This window comes from Lynx canadensis, chromosome B2, assembly GCF_007474595.2.
Source record: "Lynx canadensis isolate LIC74 chromosome B2, mLynCan4.pri.v2, whole genome shotgun sequence".
NCBI classification, from domain to species: Eukaryota; Metazoa; Chordata; class Mammalia; order Carnivora; family Felidae; genus Lynx; species Lynx canadensis.
Window position 1 is genome coordinate 144,495,553 of NC_044307.1, and position 24,106 is coordinate 144,519,658.

Here is a 24,106-nt window from a genome sequence, read left to right on the forward strand (position 1 = left end):
CTCAGCATTTTCACCCAATTAGAGAGCGAATGAGAAGGGCGCGAACGCAGGAGAACGGAAGTCGGGCTCTGGGACTTGGGGAGGAAGGAGGTGCTCGGCTGAAGATTCTCCCCCATCTCCCCCAGACACCGGTTGCGCGTGCGCATTTGCACATTCTAGTGCCTTCTAGAAAAAGTGGATGGAGGGCGGAGCTTGTAGATAGGGTGTAACTAGAAAGGGCGGGCCCTTCAAGGTAAAACTGCGCTACGGAGAGAGTGTGGTGTGTTCGTTTAACCGTCTTGTTCTCGTTAAGCGTATGAGCTTGCTCGGAGAGCATGCGGTGAGTCACAGCATAAGCTCACGAGCTTAAGCTCGGGGCCTGAACCTGGGTGGGACGGGGCAAGAGTGTTACACGGGCCATCCGGGGAAATGACAATCACGGCTTCTGAAGAGAAACTGCATCTTGCGCTGCCCAGTTTCTCCTATTGCTCAGCGGGGCTGTGTGTGGGTTCGACAACGATCGGCCGAGGCTTTGCGACTACGGGAGCCAAATACGGCAACGCGAAGTTACGGGTGCCCCGGACCCGCGACTCAACGCTAAAAGCTCTCCTAACCTAGTGCGTTGCGTTCCGCCCCCAGTCGCGTTGCAGCGAGGTGGTTGGCGGGCTCCAGGGTCGCGTGCATCTCAGCGTAGGCAGTGATTGGAGGAGCAGAGGTGACGGACCGCCCTCTCAGCCGCTCGGCGGAGGGGCTTGTTAGTTCCGGGCCGAGACGTCTGTGACCTCCGGGATCCGAGTTCTTTTCCCTGAGTTAATATGGCTGCGGCCGGCAAGCGGTTGGGACCTCGATGAGGAAAGGACGCGAGGCTTTTCCGAGGCTGTGCTCGCGATCCCTCAGCGATGGCGCTCCGGTCGCGGTTCTGGGAGTGGCTGTCGGTCTGCAGGAACCGCGGTAATTCCCACTTCTCTCAGATAACTTCCCAGGGCCTGCCCAATAAGTGTGCACACGCAAGTAGTGATTTATATTCAGCACATCCCAGGCTAACAGCATTGTGATGACAGTAGTAGGAAGTCAAGAACCAGGATCTGTGATGACTGGACTCTGTGACCAGACTTACCTTTTTCTCCCCCTTCCGGGGAGACAAGATTCGGGGAGTGAATGGGGACAGAGGTTAGATCACATTCCAGTTTTGTCCGTGGTTGTCTTTTTAAAGATCCATGTGGTGGTTTCCATTCTTAGGGTGTGGGGTCGCAGCGCTCTCAACCAGTTCCAAGCCAGCGGTGAAGCCTGGAGTGGATCCTCTGGAAAATGAAGCCGTCGCGCCAGAGTTCACCAACCGGAACCCGCGCAATCTGGAGCTCTTAGCTGTGGCCAGGAAAGAGCGGGGTTGGGGGACAGCGTGGCCCTCCCGTGAGTTCTGGCACAGGTAATAACATCGGCCAGGTAATTGACTGACAGAGCAGTGCAGGGTGCGCTACAAGTTGGTTTCATCAATTCAGTTAACCTGCCAGATACTTCTGGGGATTCTCTTCGCAGGAATCTGCTGTTCGGTGGTGGAGGAGACGTTAGCAGAGGAGGAGATGGGCGTGGGGGGACAAACAGTAAATAAATGTCAGGAAGAAAATTTAAAGAGGATGATGTTAGAACGGGGCGGGTGGTGGGGGGGGGCTGGGTGCTCGCTAAAAGCTAGGGAGAAGACAGTCTGCCAGGAAGAGCATTCCCAGCAGAGGAAACGGCCAGGGTGGTAATGGGCTTGTGTGTTGGAAACACTAAAAGGCCTGTGTACCTGGAGCTTAGTGAGCTTAGTGTACGAAGGAGTGGATAGTGTAAGGTGAAAATAGAGGAGTGGGTAGGAGACCGATCATTAACTTTGTAAATTGAAGTAAGCAATTTATGATTTCTTTTCACTACAGTAGGAAACTGTGAGAGGGTTTAAAGTTTGAGTTTGAATTCAAGGTCATTCTCGTTGCTTTGGGGTGAGCAGATTTTTTAAGGGGGTAGGGTAGAAGCAGAAAGACAAGTTAGGAGTCTTTTTTTTTTTTAATTTTTTGTTGTAACGTTTATTTATTTTTGAGAGACAGAGCATGAGCATGGGAGGGGCAGAGAGAGGGGGAGACACAGAACCTGAAGCAGGCGTCAGGCTTTGAGCTGTCAGCACAGAGCCTGACGCGAGGCCCGAACCCATGAACCATGAGATCAAGACCTGAGCTGAAGTTGGACGCCCAACGGACCGAGCTACCCAGGCGCCCTGGTTAGGAGTCTATTCTTTGTTATAAAGATGGTTGTTTATTGACCGCTTTGTATTTTCCAGGAACTACATTAGTTGCTTTATGTACGTTTTCTCATTTAATCCTTAAAATTGCTTTATGAAGCAGGTGCAATAACGTCCTCCATTTTATAGGAGCAAGAGAATTGAGGCATAAGGGGACAAGGTTAATAATGAGCACCAGAGCTAGCTTTTTGTTTCTAGCTTGCCTTTTGGTTTGTTTGCTGTTTTTTTTTTTTTTTAACTGCAGAAAAATTTGTCAGTCTTTATAAAAACTGGATGAAATAGTTTGATATCATATTTAAATAGGCTTACTTCGAGATTGTAAAAAAAAAAGTGTACCTTCTAGTATTATTTCAGTTTTTTACATTTAAATCTTTGATCAATCTTTATTTTGGTGTTAGCTGATAAAGGCTTAGAGTAAATGTATCCTTACTCATCGCAGGGTCACAGCTTAGCTCTGCCTCCTTAAATCCTTTTTTGAGGTAGCTGCTGTGTCAATAATTCTCACTTTTCAGAAATACCAAGTTTCTCTAGGATATTTGAGGTGTTAAGTGGAAATGTTTGGTTTAGTTATTGAGGTTATCCTCACAAAGGCAGAGGACAAACACCTTCCCCAAGTAAAATCCAGGTTAAGTGCGTTGAAGTAAATGAAACACCGTGTTCTTGAGAAATATTTGGCGTTTATTCACCTGAGGCTTTTTAATCTTTAGGATTCTTTTATGATTTCATTCTGTTCTCATCTCGTTTAGGTTGCGAGTTATAAGGACTCAGCATCACGTGGAAGCGCTTGTTGAGCATCACAGTGGCCAGGTTGTGGTTTCAGCGTCCACTCGGGAGTGGGCCATTAAAAAGCATCTTTACAGCACCACAAACGTGGTGGCCTGTGAGAGCGTGGGACGGGTGCTGGCAGAGCGATGCTTGGAGGCAGGAATCAACTTCATGGTCTACCAGCCCACTCCGTGGGAGGCAGCCTCAGACTCGGTATTTTGGTTTCGTATTTATTTAGAAGGTACTAATTCCCGATGTCAGGTGCTTACATAGTAACGGTAATTGCATTTCTCAGGTTCTTTGCACGTGGCAGGTGCTGAGGTGGGTATCCTGACCTGCAGAGTGGCCCAGAGGGTCAGGATCAGTATCCCCTGTCCTGTGTACAAGTAACCTGAGGCTGGCTTGTCCAGAGTCCATCCAGGGGGACTGGTGTACAGCCGCAACGTAGACCACTCTGCTTCCCCGTTCACATGTTAACATCTCGTGTGTCTAACGAGACACTATTAGTCTTTGACGTCTCTAAGGTCTCTTCTTATCCGTGTCATTAAGATCGCTTTCTGAAAAACCAGGGGAGGCTTGGAAGTTAGCAAGGAGCAAGTCGGCTGTTTCATCTCTCTTTCTTTTGAGGAGTGAGAAGCACGGTGTATTGTCCGCTTACTGTGCTGACTTAATCTTTTCCTTTTTTCTGATCTTCAAAACCAGATGAAGCGACTACAGAGTGCCGTGACAGAAGGCGGTGTGGTGCTGCAGGAGCCCCGGAGAATCTATGAATGAACTAGAAGCATCGTTCCGAACGTATGGATATAAAGCTGTGAGCTGTTACATCCTTCAGAAGAGAGCATCTGGAAGAACAGCCAGCTTGGAAGTTTTATACGATCACGTAACAGTGGAATGTTATTACCAGTTAAGAAGGCCGTCCCTTTCACCCCTTGTGTGTGTGTGTGTGTGTGTGTGTGTGTGTGTGTGTATTTTGTTGTTGCTCATCAAGGGCTAAATTCTTACCTTCTCTTGGACAGAAGTACCTGAGAAAAGCTGTTGCCAATGATAATTAACTTTCGAAGGACAAATTGTTTATAAGCTAAAGAATAAATGCATATTATGAACACTTTCTGGTTAAATGAATTTTTTTTTTTTTTTTTTTTGCCTTTGAGCTCACTGTGGCAAGAGCACACACACGAGGTTTATGCAAACTGCATGTCACCACGTCCAGCGCAGAGGGTGATCTCAATAAACGATGGCCGTTGCTGCTCAGAGTGTGGACTTTTTTTTTTTAATAGGAAATGCCTGTATCAGTCAATTTATTATAAATAGCCTTAGTGCTGTGAAGAAAAGGGGCAAATCCTAACCTCAGTTGGGCTCCTGAACCCTAACATGCAGAAGCAGATTTGAAAGAAGAAAGCACAGTGGGCAACTGAAGCAGCGGTGGAAAGGAGCAGGGGTGGTGTATATCATATGCCATTAAGTGAGTTTGTTGGATGGGTGGTGAAGCTGTGCCGGGTGGGAGTCATGGCAGCTCTCTCACAAGAGTGGATTAAATCAAAAGAGGTTAACTACTTCTGGCTATTTAAGACAGATGTGAAGAGGAAGAACATGTAAGCAGTTAGGGTAGCTTCTGGAGCATTTCCTCCCAGTTTTTAAATGTGTATCCCAATTATACATACATAAGTGAAATAACACTACTATTTCCAATCTGAATATTTGATAGGTTCCTGAAAAAAGCAAGTATGCACCAACATTTTTTAAAAGTATGATTGGAAGACGTAAAGACCGATGGACTAGTGGCTTCGGAAATTGACAGAGACAAAAATATCGAGTTCTCCTGGAAGTGACACTGTACGTGGGTTCCCCGCCCCCCCCCCCCCCCCCGCAGCAAGGAATAGGTGGATGTTTTTTTTCCCCCCGCAAGGATTGTCCCAGATCATCTCTGCAGTTCGATGAGCAATTATTGAGGCTTTTTGCGGAGAGTTTGATAGATGGTATTATAAAGGATGATGCAGACAAAGTGAAGAAAAAGAAGGGGTGTTGGGGGAGGGGACGGGGCAGCTCAATACGGGCGAAGTGCGAACAAGTGCTGATCTCAAAGCTGACGAGAGGTGGTCCCTCCACCCTGCCACAGCTGCCGTCCTCACCTACGTACCGCAGTTCCTCCAGGTGCTGTCTACCGGCCCGTTTTCACCCTTCTTCAGGCACCATTTTCTCCCACCACCCGTCCTAATACCCTAGGTCTCGGTAAACCGCACCTTAAAGTCACTGCAGAGATTGCGGCGCGGAGCAAGGGAAACGGGCTTTGGCTGGAAGGCGGGGTCTAAGCGGGCCCCGCCCGCGGTCGAGGTGTAAGGGCGGACACCTGTGGGCGGGCAGGTGGCGGCACGCGGCCAATCGCAGGCTCCCGGGCCGCCTGCTTCCCGTGCGAGCCCTTTAAGGCGGCCGGCGCGGCGGAAGCGCGTGGTTGCACGTGGCCGCACCGGGCGCCCTCGGCGGAGCTGCGTGGCCATGGACGTGGGCGCCGACGAGTTCGAGCAGAGCCTCCCTCTGCTGCAGGAGCTCGTCCTGGGCGCGGACTTCGTGGGTAAGGGCGGGGATTCCGGGCCCTGTCGCCGCATCCCTCTGGCTCGCGGGAGCCTGCACAGGGTGTGGCGCGGGCGGGACAGGGGCAGAGAGGTGAGGCCCAGCCGGGACGCTCGGCAGGCCGCGGGAGGCGCAAAGAGGGCCCTTCCGACGGACGGGGACATTTCCTTCTGGGGCCTGGGCGGTGGGACGTTAGGCAGCGATTACGCCTTGGCCCCACTGTGGTCCAGGTAGAGCCGAGCGGATGGGATGAGTGGCCTGGCTTGTCCTTGCTTTGGTTTTCTCCTTTCTGTCTTCTTGACCCCACCTGGCCTCCTGAGCCAGTACGCTCACTCACCTGCAACACTTACAACATGAAGAGCCGTGGTAATGGTCTGCGTCTGCGGACTCTTGTCTTTTTTTGTTTTTTGCCCCCCCCGCAGGTCTGGACATAGAGTTCACGGGCCTTCGTTCTAACCAGTCCCGGCCCCAGCAGATCAGGTAAAGCCAAAGCTGCCTTACAGCTGAGCTAGGGAGGGGCTCACCTGTGCCCTTCCGACTGGTGTTCTGGCCACTTGCGCATTCTTTCTCTGCAGACACCTTGTTGGCATGGGGGGGGGCAGGACAGCACTTTGTGGGGGGGGTGGTCTTTGTCCACTGAGCACTGGGATTACATAATAGTTGTAACAAGGAAAAATGCTGCTTGTGGTTGAGAGATGCTGATCCAAAGTGGAGTCTGGGGTGCCTTCACACCATTTCCTTCCCTGTGGGATGAGATGTCTGTTTTTCCGCAGCCTGTTCGACCTGCCCTCGGAGTGGTATCTAAAAACCCGCCAGAGTGTTCAGCAATTCACAATCTGTCAGATTGGTGAGTTTCTTCTTCAGCTGTTTGCTACGAGTTACTGAAGGAGGGGTTTGTATCGCCTTTGGGTTTCCTGCTGGTAAAACAGCTTTGACTCCCTTCAGAGATGCTGGCTTCAGTTTTGGCCGTGTTGTGCCTGTGGGGCCCGACATTTGGGAACAAGCAGAAACTGAATTAGTTGCACTGTTCCCATGCCTAAGTAAATCGACATTAAAGAATCTGTATCCTCTCTCAAGAAAAAATGCGTGTGGTTTTTGCTTAAAACCTGCAAGAACAAGATCCTGTTATAAAGCGTCTCGCTCTGCAGACTTTTTCACTAATGGGGCTTAGACATCTTTCTATATCAGCATAAACAGATTCCCATTCATTTTTTAACAGTCACGTAGTGTTCTAGCTGTGAATGTAGGGATTGACTCAGTCTCCTTATGATGCCTTTTTACCTTTTGTGTGTAATCAAACAAGTTGTGTTAACTGTCCTGGTGTTTATGGATGTGTTTGGTATACTACCAGCAGTGGAGTTGTGGAGTTAGTATGTACGTGAAAGTATGAACTTAGGGGGCCAAACGATCCCTCTCCTACCAGCCATCCCTAGAATTTACACTGACTTTTACTAAAGCACTGAACGTGCCTGGTTTCCTCACTCATGCTGGGCAAGATCAGTCTTCACTTTTTTTGCCCACCTGGTAGAGGAAAAATCTAATTGTTCTGATCTACATTAAAAAAAATTTTTTTTTAACGTTTATTCATTTTTGAGAGACACAGAGGATGAACGGGGAAGGGGCAGAGAGAGAGGGAGACACAGAATCCAAAACAGGCTCCAGGCTCTGAGCTGTCAGCACAGAGCCCAATGCGGGGCTCGAACTCACGAACTGCGAGATCATGACCCGAGCTGAAGTCGGGTGCTCAACCGACTGAGCCACCCAGGCACCCCTGATCTACATTTTAAATGCTGGGTTAACCTTTTTTGTAAAGGGGTAGGCGATACATTTTTCAGGTTTTGCAGATCGTTCATATGGTCTCTGTTACAGCTACCTTTCTGTTGCTGGAAGTTAGCCAAAGGTAATATGTAAATGAGCATGGTATGTTTCAATAAAGTTTTATTTACAAAAAAAGGTCTTGAAACAGATTTACCCTTGCTTTTTCTATGCTGAGCATGTGTGTGTGTTCTCTCTCCTTGTCCTTTGCTATTTTTGTTGCAGTTTTTTTCTTAACGGTAAGACCTCTTTGAAAAGTATATGAAACAGCATGTAGATATGTTTCTGTTGTCTTCCCCTACTTTGAAGTCTTCTTCACTTCACCATAGGGTCTTCTTAGCCATGCAGACATTTTAAAGTCCTTCACTGTATAAATCTCTGTTTTCTTTAGCATTTCCTCCGGTTAGTTTTAAAACTAGAAAAATGTCAGTTTTCTGTATTTGAAGAACCATTCACAATTATAGTTTAGTAATTTCAGTGTGAATTACAGTTTGAGAGCTCTCCTGTTTCTAATCTTTTTTTTTTCAAAGAGATTATCTTATTCTAAGGCATACAAAGTATTTTTAGGTGCAAAGTACCGTTTGCAATGTTTCCTTTCTGCAGCTAACTTTTGATAGCTTTGCTTGGGTATTCACTCCCTCTGTTCTTCTTGTAGGATTGTCTGTGTTTTCCAGTATTGAAGGAGAGTCAAACAAGTATGTATGAAGACCTTTTGCAAAACACCTGGCTCTTGCCCACTGATCTTTTCCACCCGCTCTCCCCTCCGTCTTCTGCCCCAGGCTCTGAACCACTTTGGCCCTGGATGTTCCATGTTCTCCTCCCCTTCTGTGCCCTTCCGGCCTCCTGTCCCCTGCAGGTTCTGGCTGCTTCAAGTCTCTCTTGGGGCAGCATCTTTTCCGGGGGTCTTTCCTGGCACGTCGGTGCCCCTCTCCCTGTTTCTGTGAGCCTTCAGGGTAGGTCTAATGAGGATGATGTGACTCCTGGACACCAGCAGGCAGAAAGCGTGCTGAACGGTGGACTCAGGATGGGGGTGGACCCTTCCCCGAGGGCAGGATCTCTGCCTTTTTCCTTTGGCCCCAGCGCAGTCAGCAGTACTAGAAGTGGCCAACGTTTAGGTACTTCTCAAGTGAAAGAAGTAATTCGCTTAGAACCCTGCTCTGTGGGCTAGAACTGAAAAAAATCTTTGGCTTTTTTTTTTTTTCATGTTTATTTTTTTATAGGTATGTAGCGCATTCGTGTAACTTCTTTCTCTTCCCCACGACGTTTGGGGTTTTGGATTCGGAGTTCTCTTTCCAGGCTTCCAGTGTCCAGTTTCTGAATCAGTATGGCTTCGACTACAACAAGGTATGGCAGCAGAGCGGGGAAGGGGAAGGTTTTTGTTTTTTTTTTTTTTTTTTTTTAAAGCTTTATTTATTTATAATAAGAGCACAAGTGGGAGAGGGACAGAGAGAGAGGGAGAGAGAAAATCCCAAGCAGAGTCCACACTGTTAGCACAGAGCCTGACACAGGGCTCGACCCTATGAACCATGAGATCATGACCTGAGCCGAAGTCAAGAGTCAGATGCTTAACCGACTGAGCCACCCAGGCACCCCAGAGATAGGAAGGTTTTAAAGGTTCCTTGGTCCAGCTGGGCTGCGTCTCATTTCCTGTGCACGTGAGACTGGACAAGGAGGGTTTCTTTTTCATCTGCTCCTGCTGCACAGAGGATGCCTCCACTAGTCTGCTTGTTCTCATCCTGTCTAGTTTCTCAAAAACGGGATCCCATATATGAATGAAGAACAGGAGAAGAAAATCAAACACAACATCCTGACTGGGAACTGGAAAGTTCGCAGGTAAAGCCTGTTTCTCCAGGTGCTTCGTGGGTTTCTGTTTCTGGTGTTTTTTCACGTATCCTGTGGGTAGGTGTGCTGGCTCGAGACCACAGTGACCTCGCGGCGTCACCTTTAACCGGGGTGGCTTCGGCAGTATGCAATCAGCCAAACAGGACAGCTCAGAGTGACGGTGGTTCCGTTCCTTCCGCTGCGATGAGAGCCCTCTTGCTGCATCAAGTAGGATTTTTATGTTCAAAAGTGAAGGGAAGTGGGGAAGAACCGACTCTTGACTCAGTACTTCAGTGGAGAAGCAGGAACTCCATTCCGGTGCCACAGCGGAGAGGGGCTCTGCGGGACTCCCAGTGACGCGTTGTGCTGGCTTTCCGGGTGATCCTGGGGAGGTTTCAGGGGTAAATCCCGGGTAACCTTGACCATGCTGGTCGTAGGCCTCGGCCTGGACCTACTGCCTCATGTTCTTGAATCTAAGTGCTCCCGAGGGTGGCGTCTCTGCCTCTCTTCTTTGGCCCCAGGGCCAGTTGTCCTACTGGAAACCCCGTAATGCCGTAGAGCTGGGCCAAGAGTGATGCAGTGACAGCATCGCGTGGTCACCTGGGCTCCAGACAGGCCCTGCAGTCAGTTGTATGGAGCTCAACCAGTCACTTCAGCAATTTGAGCTTTAGAGTCTTGCCTTTATCGGGAGGGGGCTTAAATTAGACCAGTTTTAGCTCTGGAATGTTCTGGCTGATTATTAGGTCCAGATAACTACGTACTATTGGAGGTGGGGGGTTTTGTTTGTTTGTTTTTGTTAAGCCCTACACCCAAGCTGGACCTCGAAACCACAACCTCAATATCAAGAGTTGCATGTTCCACTGACTGAGGCAGCCAGGCGCCCCTAGAAGTTTTGGGCTTTTTTCTTCCCCCCCTGAAATCCTCATTCATGGATTTTCAATAAAAATGTCTCTTTTTGTGAGAGGAAAACTATTTGAATTTTTAACCTTCTGTTATTTTCAAATGTTGGAGAAGAGTCTTTCCTCATCTCAAAATAACATCATGTTCTTGTGTCCCTAACACGGGAGAAGATGTGCTTACCAAAGTTCCTGTCTTTTCCTTATGTCACCAGATGGTGCTTTATTGCCCCAAAGGCCAAATTAAGCAGACAGGCCTGACTGTAGCGCTCAGCGTTGGCTCGTTCCCAAGGCCTCTTCCTGCATGCGTCCCAGTGAGGCAGAGAGGATGGGGCGTGCCCCTGCGAGTGTATGGGAGAGCATAGGCCAAGCGTCTGGCTTTCTGTTGCAGAGCAAGGCTCAGAAAATAGTCCCTTTGGGGTCCATTCTGTTGCCCGGATCACCGTGTTAAAGCTGGCACCCTCCAAACCCCTGGTCACGTTCACACTGTCTTGAGGTTCTGTGGTTTCCGTGGTTTTCTCCAACCTCCCATTTCTGTGTGCCCGCTTTCAGTTCTCTGGATAAAGACCAGATCAAGGTGGTGATTGATGAGGTGACACGGTGGCTGGACCTGGCGGAGGAGGGCGACTGGATGACTCTCCCTGGTATTGCTGGTAGGCAGGAGGCTCTCCCCGAGCCTGGGAGTGTTGGGGCCGGTCACTGGCAGGTGTGGGGGTCGGGGGAAACGTACCCCCTCTGTCTTGTGGATCCTGGGCGTCAGCTCAGCAGGCACATTGTCTTTGGGGTGAGATCAAGCTCCGACCTCAACTCAGAAGCTGGAGGCATTCTGATCTGTTTTGTTCGGTTTGGTTTTTATACATTTGCTTATTTATTTTTTTTTTTAAATTTTTTTTTCAACGTTTATTTATTTTGGGGACAGAGAGAGACAGAGCATGAACGGGGGAGGGGCAGAGAGAGAGGGAGACACAGAATCGGAAACAGGCTCCAGGCTCTGAGCCATCAGCCCAGAGCCTGACGCGGGGCTCGAACTCACGGACCGCGAGATCGTGACCTGGCTGAAGTCGGACGCTTAACCGACTGCGCCACCCAGGCGCCCCATACATTTGCTTATTTATTTTTTTTTAAAAAAATTTTTTTTTTTTCAACGTTTATTTATTTTTGGGACAGAGAGAGACAGAGCATGAACGGGGGAGGGACAGAGAGAGAGGGAGACACAGAATCGGAAACGGGCTCCAGGCTCTGAGCCATCAGCCCAGAGCCCGACGCGGGGCTCGAACTCACGGACCGCGAGATCGTGACCTGGCTGAAGTCGGACGCTTAACCGACTGCGCCACCCAGGCGCCCCACATTTGCTTATTTATTTTTGAGAGACAGCACAAGCAGGGGAGGGGCAGAGAGAGAAGGAGACACAGAATCTGAAGCAGCATCCAGGCTCTGAGCCGTCAGCACAGAGCCCCACGCGGGGCTTGAACTCACAAACCACAAGATCATGACCTGAGTCGAAGTTGGACTCTCAACCGACTGAGCCACCCAGGCACCCCATACCTGTTCGGTTTTTTTAATTAAAAAAAAACAACAACAACTTATTTTTGAGAGAGCGAGAGCAGGGGAGGGGCAGTTAGAGGGAGACAGAATCCAAAGCAGACTCCGTGCCGTCAGCACAGAGCCCGACGCGAACCACGAGATCGTGACCTGAGCCGAAGTCAGACAGTCAATAGACTAAGCCACCCGAGGGCCTCTGTGTTTATCATTTTGAAAGAACTTTATGACCTTCAGCGTAGTGTGCTAATGTGGTGGCCGTCGATAGCTGTAACCCCCACACAGAGACCCTTTGGGGTCCTCAGTTTCAGAGTGGCCGGGACATCAGCTTCGGGGACGGACGTGGATGCCGTGTCGTCCCGTCCTGTGGGCTTCTGGCCGCGGCACGCCGAAGCGCTCCCCTTGTTCCACGTAGCTCTCCACTTCCCTTCCTCCTCTCGAGGGGAAGGTGAACCGCCGTCTGTGGCGGTTCCACGCGAGCCTTGTGTCTCTTTGCCGCAGGCTTCCAGGCCTTTGAGATCCAGCTGGTGCTGAGGCAGGCCCTCCCCAACATCTGGACGGTCCTGAGAGACCAGGGGGTGAGTTCCCGCCTGGGGGTGGGCAGCCTCAGGGGCTCTGTTTCTCCCTCGGCCTCTGAGAAAGGCTCTCTCTCGTCTTCCCCCCGCTCTCCTTTTGTGAGATTATGGCTACGTTCCCAGGAACCCGGGATTCAGAGGACTCGTCTCTACTTTTGTCTCAGATAATAGTGAAAAAAGTGAGCAAACAGCATCGCTGGTACCTTGAGAACACCTCCTGCGATCGAGAGAGCTGTTGGAAGGAGAAGATTCTTCTCTCTGCGAGGGGTTTTTCTGTGTTTTTCCAGATGCTGGTGAAAGCCCAGAAGGTAGGGAAAAATCTCTCTTCTTGGCCTCCAGCCATCTTTCGTATTTCTGACCATGGTAATGCGCTGCGGCTGCCAACAAAAATGAGATGCCTTGAGATAGAAGCGGTCCGTTCTTGTTGATAACCGGCTTTCTGGATGTAGCCTTCTTTCCCCAAATCGCGACGGGTTAAGCGGGGACAGAGGGTCTGCATAAAACACTAAGGTTCCCGTCCCCCACGTCATGACTAGCTGACCCGGAACTGCTTGGGGGGAATTGCTTCAGTTTAGCCCCCGGCGTGGACCCTGCCCCACATCCCTCCAAGCCCTGCTCGTCCTCTTTCTGGCATCTGCGCATAGGGGCCACTTCTCATGGGAGGGGGTGGTGGGGGGGATACCGTGTGGTGGGATCTCAGGGTTCTGAAGCCGCGCCCCCCCCCGCGGGAGAGTGTGGACGCAGGATGTCTGGTTTTAACCCTCCTTTCTGCCGCCTGTCCATCCCTCCAAGCAGCCCTTGGTGGGCCACAACATGATGACAGACCTACTCCATCTGCACGAGAAGTTCTTCCGGCCGCTCCCAGGTACGGGCGTGCCCGCCACCCCCTCCCGGTCTTCCCTTCACGTCCAGACGGGGTTTGGGCCCCCGTCCTGCCCCAGGGTAGCCCCTCCATGTACCCCTCCCCGGGACCCGCGGGCTTCTGGGGGTCTGGCGGATCTGTGCCTGTTCCCATTTTCCCCCAGTGCAAGCCAGGTGACTTTCCGGCAGAAAGACTTCCATTCGGCTTGATCCCGTCCCCGCCTTGATGGCAGCTGTCGTGTACCATTGCGTGAGACCTTGTGGGATCAGAAATGTGAGGAGAGAGGAAGCTGCCTCCCGTCTCCGCTATAATCCTAACACTTTGATTTTCCCCCCCCCTCTGGGATTTATCACAAATTCGATCACGCTACATGTTTGATTTTGCGTTTGGCTCCCCACCCCCCCCGACTTACCCAAAGCATTTATGCCGTTAACCTAACGTCATTTCAGTGGCTGTGTGGCCTTGTCTTATGGCTGTGCCACACTTTGCCTGACTGGTGCCCTCATTGGATGTACGATAGTGTCCTGCAGCCGTTAAAGGCTTGGACTCGAGAGCCCTGCTTCTGTCCTCCTCCAACCCTCCTCACACGTGTTAGCTCCGGCAAGGTGCTTTCTCGGTTTCCTTGCCTGTAAGAAGGGGGTGGTAATAATGGTGATATCCTAGTATTGGGGGATTAAATGAAATAGTGTACATTGTCTAGATTAAAAGGGTGGGAGGGTTTTAAGACTTCCCCAGAAATGATAAAACCCCTCAGTTTGAGCATATGGAGAGAATCGAGGGAGAAGTAGGGGTAAAATTAATGCGCACTGGCCAGAAAAACTAAGACAACAAAACAAAAGTGCTGGGAGAACAAAAGCTGGGTAAGAAAGGAGAGGTTGGGGACCACGGCCTGGCCCCTGTGAGAGCAGGAAGGGTGGGGAGGGGTGTTAGGGACATGAGGGGGCGTTGGGGGCAGAGAGGGGAGCAGGGGGCAGAGCCAGGGATGAGACGGGCTGTCCTCTCACCCAGCGGGCAGTCGACAGGTGGATGCGTAAAACTGGGGAAACCCGCAGCACAGCGCCTTTGCAGATCTGGGAACAAACACCCAGAGAAAGAACATGGAAAGCTCTTGCCTGGGGAGCGGGCAGAGGAGAGTGGGGTTTGCTTTGGTTTGTTTTGCCATAAATCTCTTTAAACTCCATACAGGTAGTCCTTTGATAAATATACCAATTAATAGCTTAATAGCTTTTTTTTTTTCTTTTAAATCAGGGCACTTAGAATTTTTAGTTGATTTTTTTTTTTTCTTGGATTTCCTCTAAACAGTCCCTTACAGACCATTTCTTACCCGCTTTTCAATAGCACTTCTTCCTCCCTGTGTGCATTGGCTCACACTACGACTACGTTAACTAGTGTTGACAATAGCCAGTATCCTGAGTTTATTGGAAAACCGTCTGGCTTTCACCACCACAAAAGGTGATGGCAGGTTGGTCTGAGATTTAAAATCCTTAATGACTAGGAGAAAGGATGTTTTTACTTCCCATTTTGTTCTGTTTTGCTTGCCTTGTTTGTGAATTAGCGTTGGTGACAAGCTAGGTTGGAGAATCTTCCTTCCCATTTTTATCTACAAACTCCCTTCTATCTGGTGTTTTGCTTCAGAAAGCTATGATCAATTTAAGCTGAATATCCACAACCTATTTCCTGTTCTCATTGACACCAAGAATGTGACAAAGGACATCTGGAAGGTAAGGAACGGGATTGCTTTGTCCCAGTTTGTTAAAGTTTGTTTACCGAGAGCCTGAGCTCCTGAGAGTGCAAGCAGGGGAGAAACAGAGAGAGAGGGAGGGAGAGAGAGAATCCCAAATAGGCTCAGCACTGTTAGCAGAGAGCCCGACATGGGGCTTGAATCATGACCTGAGCTGAAGTCGGACACTTAACTGACTGAGCCACCCATGTGCCCTCACTCTGTCTCTTTTTTAAAAATTGTTCCTCAGATCCTTCTCTCCTATTTTACGACCAGTAACAACTTCCTTTGTATTTTCACGTTGGGTTATCATCTTAGCTTGTAAGTTTTTTCCTTCCCTCATCCAAGTTCCCATGTTTTGACTGAGTTGTATGTAGCTTGTCCGATCTAAAGCATCACACGGAGCAGTTTGTTCTAGAGCTTGATACGTGTGTGATAAGTATCTGCGGCCTGCTCAACAGGGTGGGGGAAGCTCTGAGGGCTCTTAACGATCTCTACTGAGCCTTAAGGTCATGGGTTTCAACCCTGGGCACGATACCATCACCTGGGAAGCTAAATCCTGCCATCTGGACCCCACCACCAGCTTCCTATGGTTTAGGGGGCTGGGGGTGCAGTGGTGTTTCTAAAGCTCCCAGGTGACTTCTGTTGCACAGTTAGGGTATGAATTGCACATGGAGAAGGGAGGCACCCAACTGGCTTGAATACTTCTTAGAACTTAAACTGAGGAACAGAGAGAGGGGAATCAGATCAGCATTTTAAAGCCCGAAGCTGGTCACCTAACTATTCAGTAAGGGAGCTACAAAAAAGGCATTGGGTTACTTGGTACCCCTTTGCTTAGAGCCGTGTTTGTCATTTGTCCCTCCCCAGTTTCCAGCTCTTCCGTGGGTCTGTGATGCTGTGCATCTCCATGTGACAGAGTCCAAGGGTGAAGCAGGAAGGGTGTGGGCTGATCGGAGGGAACCCACATGTTCTTGCCACACAAGCGGAGAGGAGCTCGGGGTGACCTGGCGTTGCCCAAGGCTCTCTGGTTCTTAGAGCACCTGGTGTCCACGTGTGTGTCCTTGGCCATGGTCTGGTGCCTTGGAGGCATATGTTTACAGAACCCCTTAGACACATGCCTTTGTAGGAAGGTGGTAGGAGTTATTGCAGTTTTTCTAGCCTAGGTTATTGGGTACCTTCTAGAAAACCCAAGGATGCTGCTAGGGCCCTAATCAAGGGATAAAGACCCTGATCTTTGAATAGAAAGAGGAGTTTATAGGAATTATTTTCCAGGATCCTTCAGTGGCCATTGGTAATCCCCAAGCGGATAAGAAAAGCACAAGTTTTATTCTGATTTGTTCCATAATTCTAGGAACTGAATTTCCCAAGGGTTTCAAATCTCTCAGAAGTTTATGAAGTCCTAAACAGGTAAGGAGGCTGTTTTTTTGCGGGGGGAGGGAGCTGCTCGTAGAGCAGGGGGTTCTTGATGGGGCTTGGGGGGATTTTACTCCCCAGGACACACCCTTTTGGTTGTTGGGGGTGGGGAGGGCTGTCGTGTCTGGCGAGTAGACAGGATGCACAGGACAGCCCCCAGTGGCAAAGAATTCTCCAGCCCCTGACATTCCTGTGCTGAGGTTGATAAACTCTGCCTAGAGGGGCAGGAAGCAGGTAAAATGTCTACAGCTACTGAAGTATATGGTGGTCTCTCGTGGCCTGGGTTTAACTTCTTTTGATGTCTTTCTGATTGGAGTGAAAAGCTCTAGCACAACAGGCTTCTTTCCTTCAGTGCCCTGATGTTTGTCCCCGGCCTGCCGTGGTGCGGGTGGGCACGCTCTGAACACTTGAGTGAATGGCCCCGGACCTTCCTGCAGGAGTGGTGGCTCCCACTTCCCCTCACAGCCCTGATCCGCTGTGGTCTGGGGGCCTGCTGGTGGGGACACGGTGCCTGGAAGGCGCCAGGGTGGGGGTGCTGTGCCTTTCCGTCCTGGGGGGAGGTGGGGGGGGGAAGCAGCAAACCTGAGCAATGGCAGCTGGAGGTGGGACCGTTCTGGAAGGACGCCTCTGTCGGTGATTGTCCTGTGACAGCCCACAGGGGTGCCCTGTGGCTCAGCACGTGACGGTCTCCTCTGGGTCCTCATGTCTCCTTCCTCCGATGGCCTTCCTGGGCCCCATTTCCCAGAAGAAATGGGGCCCAAATGCAGGAAGGGTCTCCTCCCCTCCCCTCCCCTCCCCTCCCCTCCAGACCTCTGCAGTGTTGTCCTCTTTGTGGCAGTATCTCCTGCTAGTCAGCACATGTGAGCGCCTACTGTGTGCAGGGTCCAGGCAGGGAAGGGCTGCCCTCCGCCCACCTGCCCAGCCTCTAGTCCCATTGTCCCTCCACTGGTTGGATGGCCTCCCTCTCGGGGCCCTCCTCCTGGCCCTCTCCTTTCCCTCGTCATCAGCCCGACCCAGAAACGACAGCTCCCCACTTGACTCTCTTCTCGCAACATGGTCTTTGTTCTTATCTTTGCGACTTACCTTCAGGGGCCTCTACTTCGTCTCGGCCCACCGAGGCCGGGTTTTCTTCCTTCACAGAACTTGCTCTTGTGAGCTTGCCCAGTGCAAACTCCTCCGTGGTCTCGGCCGATGGGCTGACTCATGGGTGCGTTCCTGGCACCCCGGGCCCCTGTCTTCCTGCACCGTTGATGGTAGCCTCTCGTGGAGTTGTGGAGGGTTTTCGTTTTTAACTCACTTCCGTGGGCTCTTGTTCTTCCGCCCCTCCCCTCGCTCCCAGGGTCGCTCCTCGGCCTCCTTCTTGCTCACTGCTGTGTCCCTGGGTGACCGAATCCACCCCACTAGCTTCAGCTACCACCACCGTGACCGCCGTTCAGACCTCCAGGACCCCCCTGGCGAGCCGCCTGTCTGCCTGATGTTCCTACCCCACGTGGCCACAAGCACGTCTAACCTGGCGTTGTTCTCTGCCCCCCAAACCCACTTCTGTGCCGGAGCAGCTTCCTCTACGTCCTTCTGGCACCTGGTGCCGTGCTCAGGGCTGGTGTGTGCGCCAGAGTTTTGCCCGTCATAACGGGCTCTGAATCTAGACCTCTCGGGTTTGAACCCCAGCTTTGCCACCCAGTGGCTTGCGAGCAACCTTGAGAAAACTACTTAATCTCTCTGGGCCTGAGTTTCACGGCCTGTGACCCGAGAAAATGACTCCAGGTGATGCACAGGCCGCCGTGGGACTTCCTGTGCTCATTGGTGAGAAAGAACCGAGACCTGTGCCTTGCGCTGGGCCCGCAGCTGTGACACGTTCGCCACTGGCCATGCTGCTGACGGTCCTAAACCGAGCAGTCACTCTCCTTGAACAGATGAGGAAACCAGTGTTCCGAGACACTGGGCACAGACCCAGTTCTCAGAAGCTGTGGCGGAAAATGGAGGGAAGGTCTTCTCGTTGAGTGGGGGCATCCGTGCCACAGCCGAGACCTGCACGGGCCGAGCCAGCCACGTCTGCTGGTCAGGCGAGTTCTGTCTGTCTTCCACCCTGAATGTCTATAGTCAAGTCTGCCCTTCTCTGCATCCCCAGGATCACTGCCCCAATCTTTATTTTCCTTTTTTTTTTTTTTAATTTTTTTAACGTTTATTTTTGAGAGACAGAGACAGAGCACAAGTGGAAGAGGGGCAGAGAGAGAGGGAGACACAGAATCTGAAGCAGGCTCCAGGCTCTGAGCTGTCAGCACAGAGCCCAATGCAGGGTTGAACTCACAAACTGAGATCATGACCTGAGCTGAAGTCAGCTGCTTAACTGACTGAGCCATCCAGGTGCCCCCAAGTATTTTTCATTCCAGGGATGGTGGTAGCCCCATGGGTGCCTCATGGCCTGTCCTACCTTGTTTCCTACTGCTGCTCAAGTGCTCTTTTTAAAAAAAAAATTTTTTTAATGTTTATTTATTTTTGACAGACACAGCATGGGGGGGGGGTGCAGAGAGAGAGAGGGAGACACAGAATCCGAAGGAGGCTCAGGGCTCTGAGCTGTCAGCACAGAGCCCGACGCGGGGCTCGAACTCACAGACCATGAGATCACGACCTGAGCCGAAGTTGGACGCTCAACCAACTGAGCCACCCAGGTGCCCCTCAAGTGATCTTTTAAAACGTGAAGTTGACTGGCCTGTGTTTCTCCTCTGCCTTTCTGATGCTCCTCAGGCACCTCCCCCTGCCCCCGCTGACAACAGCTGAGCTCTTTCACTGGCCCCTGCCTTTCCCTCAGGGGCTCCAGCCACACACACACACACACAGGTCAGGCCTTGCTCCCTTTCCCTCACTGCCTTTGCGTCTTCATTGTGCACGAGATGCCAGACGCCTCCCCATCGCTTCAGCCAAGCGAGTTCCTGTGGTTCAGGACTCCTGGAGTGCTTCCTCCTTCAGGAAGCCTTCCGTTCCTCCTGCCCGCGGCCTCCGTACCCTCCAGTGCACTGTTAGTGCCTCGGGCGCTGCAGGGCCAGCTCTGTATGTGTCCTTTGGGTCACCAGGTGCATGCTCCCTGGGCAGAACCAGTGTCAACTTTATCCAGGTTCGTCACTCAGGCTAAGCGTGTGGCCAGTACTCTAGTGACCTAGTAGCAGCCTCTCTCGCCGTCTTCACCTGTGCTGCTGCCTGCTTACTGAGACCTCATCCGCCTGTTCCTGGACCTGTGCCTTTTTGTTTCTTTCAAAAAGGCACCCCAGTCCTGGGGACGCTTTTAGTTATATTAGCATAAGACGGTGAGGAGATACCAAGAAGGGCTTATTTTCAGTGACTGCTTTTTCTTTTTTTAATTTATTTTTTAACGTGTATTTTTGAGAGTGAGAGAGACACAATCTGAAGCAGGCTCTACGCTGTCAGCACAGAGCCCGACACGGGGCTCAAACCCACGAGCTGTGAGATCATGACCTCAGTTGAAGTTGGACGCTTAACCGGCTGAGCCACCCAGACGCCCCTCTGTGACTATGCTTTACACTGTTTTTCTTCTGTACTAGTGACTTGAATCCTACCAAAAATTCCGGGCCAGTGATTATTCACGCAAGCAAGTGCGAAAAATACGGTATGTTCCCGTGAGCTGGGGCCACCCCATAGGCAGCTGAGTATTGGCCTGGTCTCCCCGTGGGGAGGTGGCCCCCGTGGGGAGGCTATGGCCTGGTCTCCCCGTGGGCAGGTGTGTGTGGGAGGGTTACGTGGGTGCTCCATCATTTTCCTGTCTATGTTCCACGTGACCCCCCCTACCCTGAAAAGGAGTCCTTCTGGAAGGCTTCACGACCTCCTGGGGGGGCGTCTGCTCCCCTTTGACACGTGACTAGCCTGCTGGGTGGCTTTCTGCCTCGGCTTCCTGCTGCCGTGGGGGACCCGGGGTGAAGGTGGGTGCGGGTGGGAAGAAGGGCACACCCCTCTCTGGAGGAGCGATGGTTGGTGGTGGTGCGTGTGCGGCCAGCACGGGTGTGGAGCTGGGCAGAGAGGAGGCTCCTTGTCCAGGTCGCGTTCTGACAGCTGCCCGATTCTCTCCCGCTTCTGGAACACGGCTTCAGCTGAGACCAAGTACCCCCACGAGGCTGCGTATGATGCTTTCCTCTGTGGCTCAGGTGAGAGTTGCTGTCGTTACACTTGGGGGGAGGCTCACGCTTTATTCGGGATGATCCCCCCTCCCCAATCCCGAGGCTCTCCGTTCATTTCTTGGTGGGTTGCACATCACAGAAATAAAGCGTGGCTTTGCGTGTTTTGATAAGGGGAGCTGGTCGAGGCTGGACGTCTGTTATATCTCTAGCGTTTTGTCCCCAGTTCTTCTGAAAGTGGCACATTTGCTCCTGTGGAGAGTACATGGGTGAGTGTTCCTTCCATCCTGTTACGGGAACGGGGCTCGCTGGGTGTGAGCTAAGGCGCCCGGCTCCCGCGGCTGTCCCAAAGGGAGCGTGTGGGGCGCTATGTACACGCAGTCCCTGCCCGGGGAAGCAGACTTCCTCCTCAGGGTGGCCTTCCCTGCTGGTCCTGGCCCCTGTGTTCCCACTGGGAAAACTCACGTGCCGGGAGGCCGAGGCGGTAAGGCCAGCTGTGGCTCCTGACCCCCGCCTCCGTGCCTCCCGGGGTGTAAGCTTGCTTGGTTACCTGCCTGTTCTTCATCACTGTGTCACAGTGAGGTAGGAGGGCTAAGTGTCCAGGCCGATAAGGGACCCCTCCTGGGGGTCCCTGCAGTCAGGCCGGGGAGAAGGGGAGGGACTGGGAATCGGGCATATAGGAAAGTGTTTCTAAAACCCCAAATTGGAATGCGTGGTGACATCATCCTCGACGCTTCCAGCATCCGCTCATAGGCGGTGACACCACACATGAAATACACATTCTGTAGCGCCGGCTGCGTGTCCGTGTTTGTTGTGTAGGATTTGGGCCAGGTGAGGAGCTCATCAGAATTGAAACACAGGGTCTTTGAGGCCGACTTGGAAACCTTTGCGGACCAGTGAAAGCTAATAACTTTGGACTAATCTGTAAACCTTGGTACTGCCTTTTTGTCTGTTTTGGTAATGGACGTTATGCATAGCAATCCTCTGTGACCTATTGATGTGAGGCTTATAACTTAAATAGGAAGTCCGCCCCCTCTTGCTCCTCCCTGAGCTCTGACCGCATCTCTGTGCTCCCCGGGAGGTACCCACGTGCCAGATGGTGAAGGCAGCTAACAGCCCGAATGGCAGAAAATCTCCTTCGTTCTTCTCCCTGTCTTCTAGAACTTTTCCGGTCCAGATGACCTCAGTGTCCAACCTCCCATCCTCCTCCTTAGCGTCCGGAGGTGGCACCTGGGTGCCTTACATCCTTTTATTTGATTGAATCCTCGTGACCTAAAAGCCCTCCTAGATTTAGAGAAGTTCTATGGCTGCTGGGCCTGCCTGGCTCCAAGGCCTGTGTCTTCTCACAGACCTGTGCTCAGGGGGTCTGGTGGTGTCTGGACAGAGGCAGGGCGTGGTGGGTCGAGGGGTGAGGGACGGCCTTTTGGAATCAAGGGTGATGGTCCCATCAAGGGATGATAAAGTGGACCTGGGGACAGCGGCCTCTCACGAATTCTCTGAGCCCATTGCTAATGTTTGTCAAGGGATCTTTACCAAAGTGGAAGTTCTGCTTTGGCCTGGGCCTGGAGAGAGCTCTGTGAGATTGGCCGGTTGGGGGAAGCACGTGAACTTGGAGGGAGGAAGGGCCTTCCCCTGTTGTCCCCGGACCCTCAGCTGTGGCCAAGGACCTGTGTGTAACCGTTGGTATGCCTGAGTGCTCCGGGCTTTTCTCTGTCCCTGTAGAGCTGGCTCCCTGCCTGAGCTGTCCTTCCCTCTGTACCTCGATGTGCTGGCTCCCTATGTGAACCAGGTGAATCTTATCCGAGCCGGGGTCCCTAAGATTGTGAGTAGCTTTTGTTTCGCTCCTTCCCCTACTCAGCCGCGTGCGGGGAACAGTCTGGTTTGGGGGTCTCTCAGAAGGGGGCGCTCCTGCCCTGCTAGGCTTGTTCTGTATCTTCCTGCCCAAACCCGTGTGGACGTGCTCGTTCCTTCCTTCCCCTCCCAGCCCAGACAGAGCCCTTCCTAGCCTCTCTCAGGGTCTTCAAACCCTGGGGTAGGTTGCCAGTAGGAATGGCAGAGAATCTCCTTTCTTCTCCCTGTCTTCTAGAACTTTTCTGGTCCAGATTACCCCAGTGTCCGGCCTCCCATCCTCCTCCTCAGCGTCCGGAGGTGGCCTGGGGTCAGCGAGCAGCAAGTGTATCGTGAGTTTCAGAATCTCTGCAAGTTCGATGTCCGGCGACTGTCGCGGAGCCAGTTCCTGCTCTTGACCAATAAGTTCAAGGAGTAGGTGCCTGGGTTCTCAGCCCGTCCTCCCGCCCCGCAGCCCGCCCTGTCTCCTTGCGGCCTCCTGCGGCCTGCTCAGAGACGCAGGGCTGGTACTTGCACGCCTGACCTGAGACCCTCTTTTGGCAGTGCTCGGAGCGTCCTGAGGGAGTACCGGGGCCACCCCACCCTGCAGATCTCCCTCTATCGGTACTGGAGACACTCCCCCGACATCAACTGCTTGTTGCAGTAAGTGACCAGGGCCGAGGCTGCCCTCTGGACTGGCCCGCGGCGCCAGCTGGGGCTGAGTGGGGCACGGTTCGCTGGCTAGCGTGTGGTCAAGGGGTCCTTGGCGAGTATGGTGGCCTGAACGTTAGTCAGTGAGACCGGACAGGGCTCTAGTAAACGTCCGCTGTGTTGGGTGCTGGCCTAGGTTCTAGGCCTTCGTCAGTGAACAAAGCGCAATCTTGCCCTCGTGGAACTCACACTCCAGTGGGAGGTGACAAGTGAATTGCGCGACGGATCAGGTGACAAGTGTCTGTTAAAAAGAAGAGCCCGTCAGGAGGTGGGAGTGGAGGGCCAGAGAGGGGCGGACGGTTAAAGGAGAAGGTGGGACCCCATTAAAGTCTCCAGGGAGGTGAGGGAACGAGCCAGGCAGAGCGCGGGGGAGGACCGTGTCCAGGCAGCGGGCGGAGGCCCTCGAGAGGGGCCACGAGGAGAGAAGGGACAGGTATGTGGGCCGGACAGGCTGGAGGGCTGCGGGTGAGGGCCGTGGGCGAAGCCGCGGGTGGTCGGAGGTTTTTAGCAGAGGTGGGACGCAGACTGCAGAGGACACGGAGGGCCAGGGAGGAAGTCGGGGAGCCAGGCGGGAGTGCCGTCGGCTTTTGGGGCTTGGACTGCGTGGCAGCAGAGGGGGGCGCCCAAGGGGGCCCCGGGCAGACTGGAGGGGGGTCGAGTTTGAATCGGCGTTTTTTGGCCCGCGTTAACTGAAAGGTGGAGTTGCTTCGTAAGGGTTTCGGCTTGCCGGTTGGGAGCCGTATGTATAGAAAACGGCATGCTTGAAGACGTTCGGCCCCTTGGCGATGTTTTCCTGCCTGCCAACCTCTGATGTAAACCGCTAGGAGGACGGCCGGTCCGGGTGGGTCTCGGAGCCCTTCTGCGCTCACGGCGGAAGCTCGCGCCGGGGAAGACGGGACGGTCTGGGTCAACAGAGCGGGGGGCCCGCGTGTCTGGGCTTTCTTGCCTGCCAGTGCACACGCGGCCGTCCGGCCGACACCGCTGACCCGCGCTCTGTCTTGCAGGGTCTGTGGCGTGGTGGCCACCTGGGCCCTCCTCGCTCTCGTCCTCGGAAGACCTGACCCCTGAGCGTGGCCTGCAGCCTCTGTCCCATCTCCGTGCCTCTCCGGGACAGCCGTCCGCATGTCCGCATGGGGCTCCTGTGGCTTTTGTGTAAATCGTACCTTTCTCTGCAGACCGATCTGTGCGGTCCTCATGAGGAACTTTGTTTTCAAATGTG

The 24,106-nt window shown here is 52.5% G+C and overlaps 2 protein-coding genes across 2 annotated transcripts; both read left to right on the top strand.

Annotated features, from left to right (window-relative positions):
* The first annotated feature begins 357 nt into the window (after positions 1 to 357).
* MRPL18 (mitochondrial ribosomal protein L18) lies at positions 358 to 4,267 on the top strand. Its single transcript, XM_030316720.1, has 4 exons — positions 358 to 930; positions 1,219 to 1,405; positions 2,998 to 3,229; positions 3,719 to 4,267. Exons 1-4 carry the CDS (start codon positions 879 to 881, stop codon positions 3,788 to 3,790), a joined length of 543 nt encoding a protein of 180 aa, XP_030172580.1. The 5' UTR covers positions 358 to 878; the 3' UTR covers positions 3,791 to 4,267.
* A 1,242-nt stretch (positions 4,268 to 5,509) lies between these two features.
* PNLDC1 (PARN like, ribonuclease domain containing 1) lies at positions 5,510 to 24,029 on the top strand. Its single transcript, XM_030316722.1, has 19 exons — positions 5,510 to 5,585; positions 6,007 to 6,064; positions 6,358 to 6,431; positions 8,055 to 8,094; positions 8,620 to 8,743; positions 9,144 to 9,232; positions 10,669 to 10,769; positions 12,157 to 12,233; positions 12,395 to 12,538; positions 13,026 to 13,095; positions 14,728 to 14,813; positions 16,164 to 16,219; positions 19,783 to 19,847; positions 20,326 to 20,379; positions 20,576 to 20,618; positions 22,072 to 22,171; positions 22,436 to 22,611; positions 22,741 to 22,839; positions 23,892 to 24,029. The coding sequence occupies exons 1-19, from the start codon at positions 5,510 to 5,512 to the stop codon at positions 23,953 to 23,955; spliced, it is 1,596 nt and encodes a 531-aa protein (XP_030172582.1). The 3' UTR covers positions 23,956 to 24,029.
* The last annotated feature ends 77 nt before the right edge of the window (positions 24,030 to 24,106 follow it).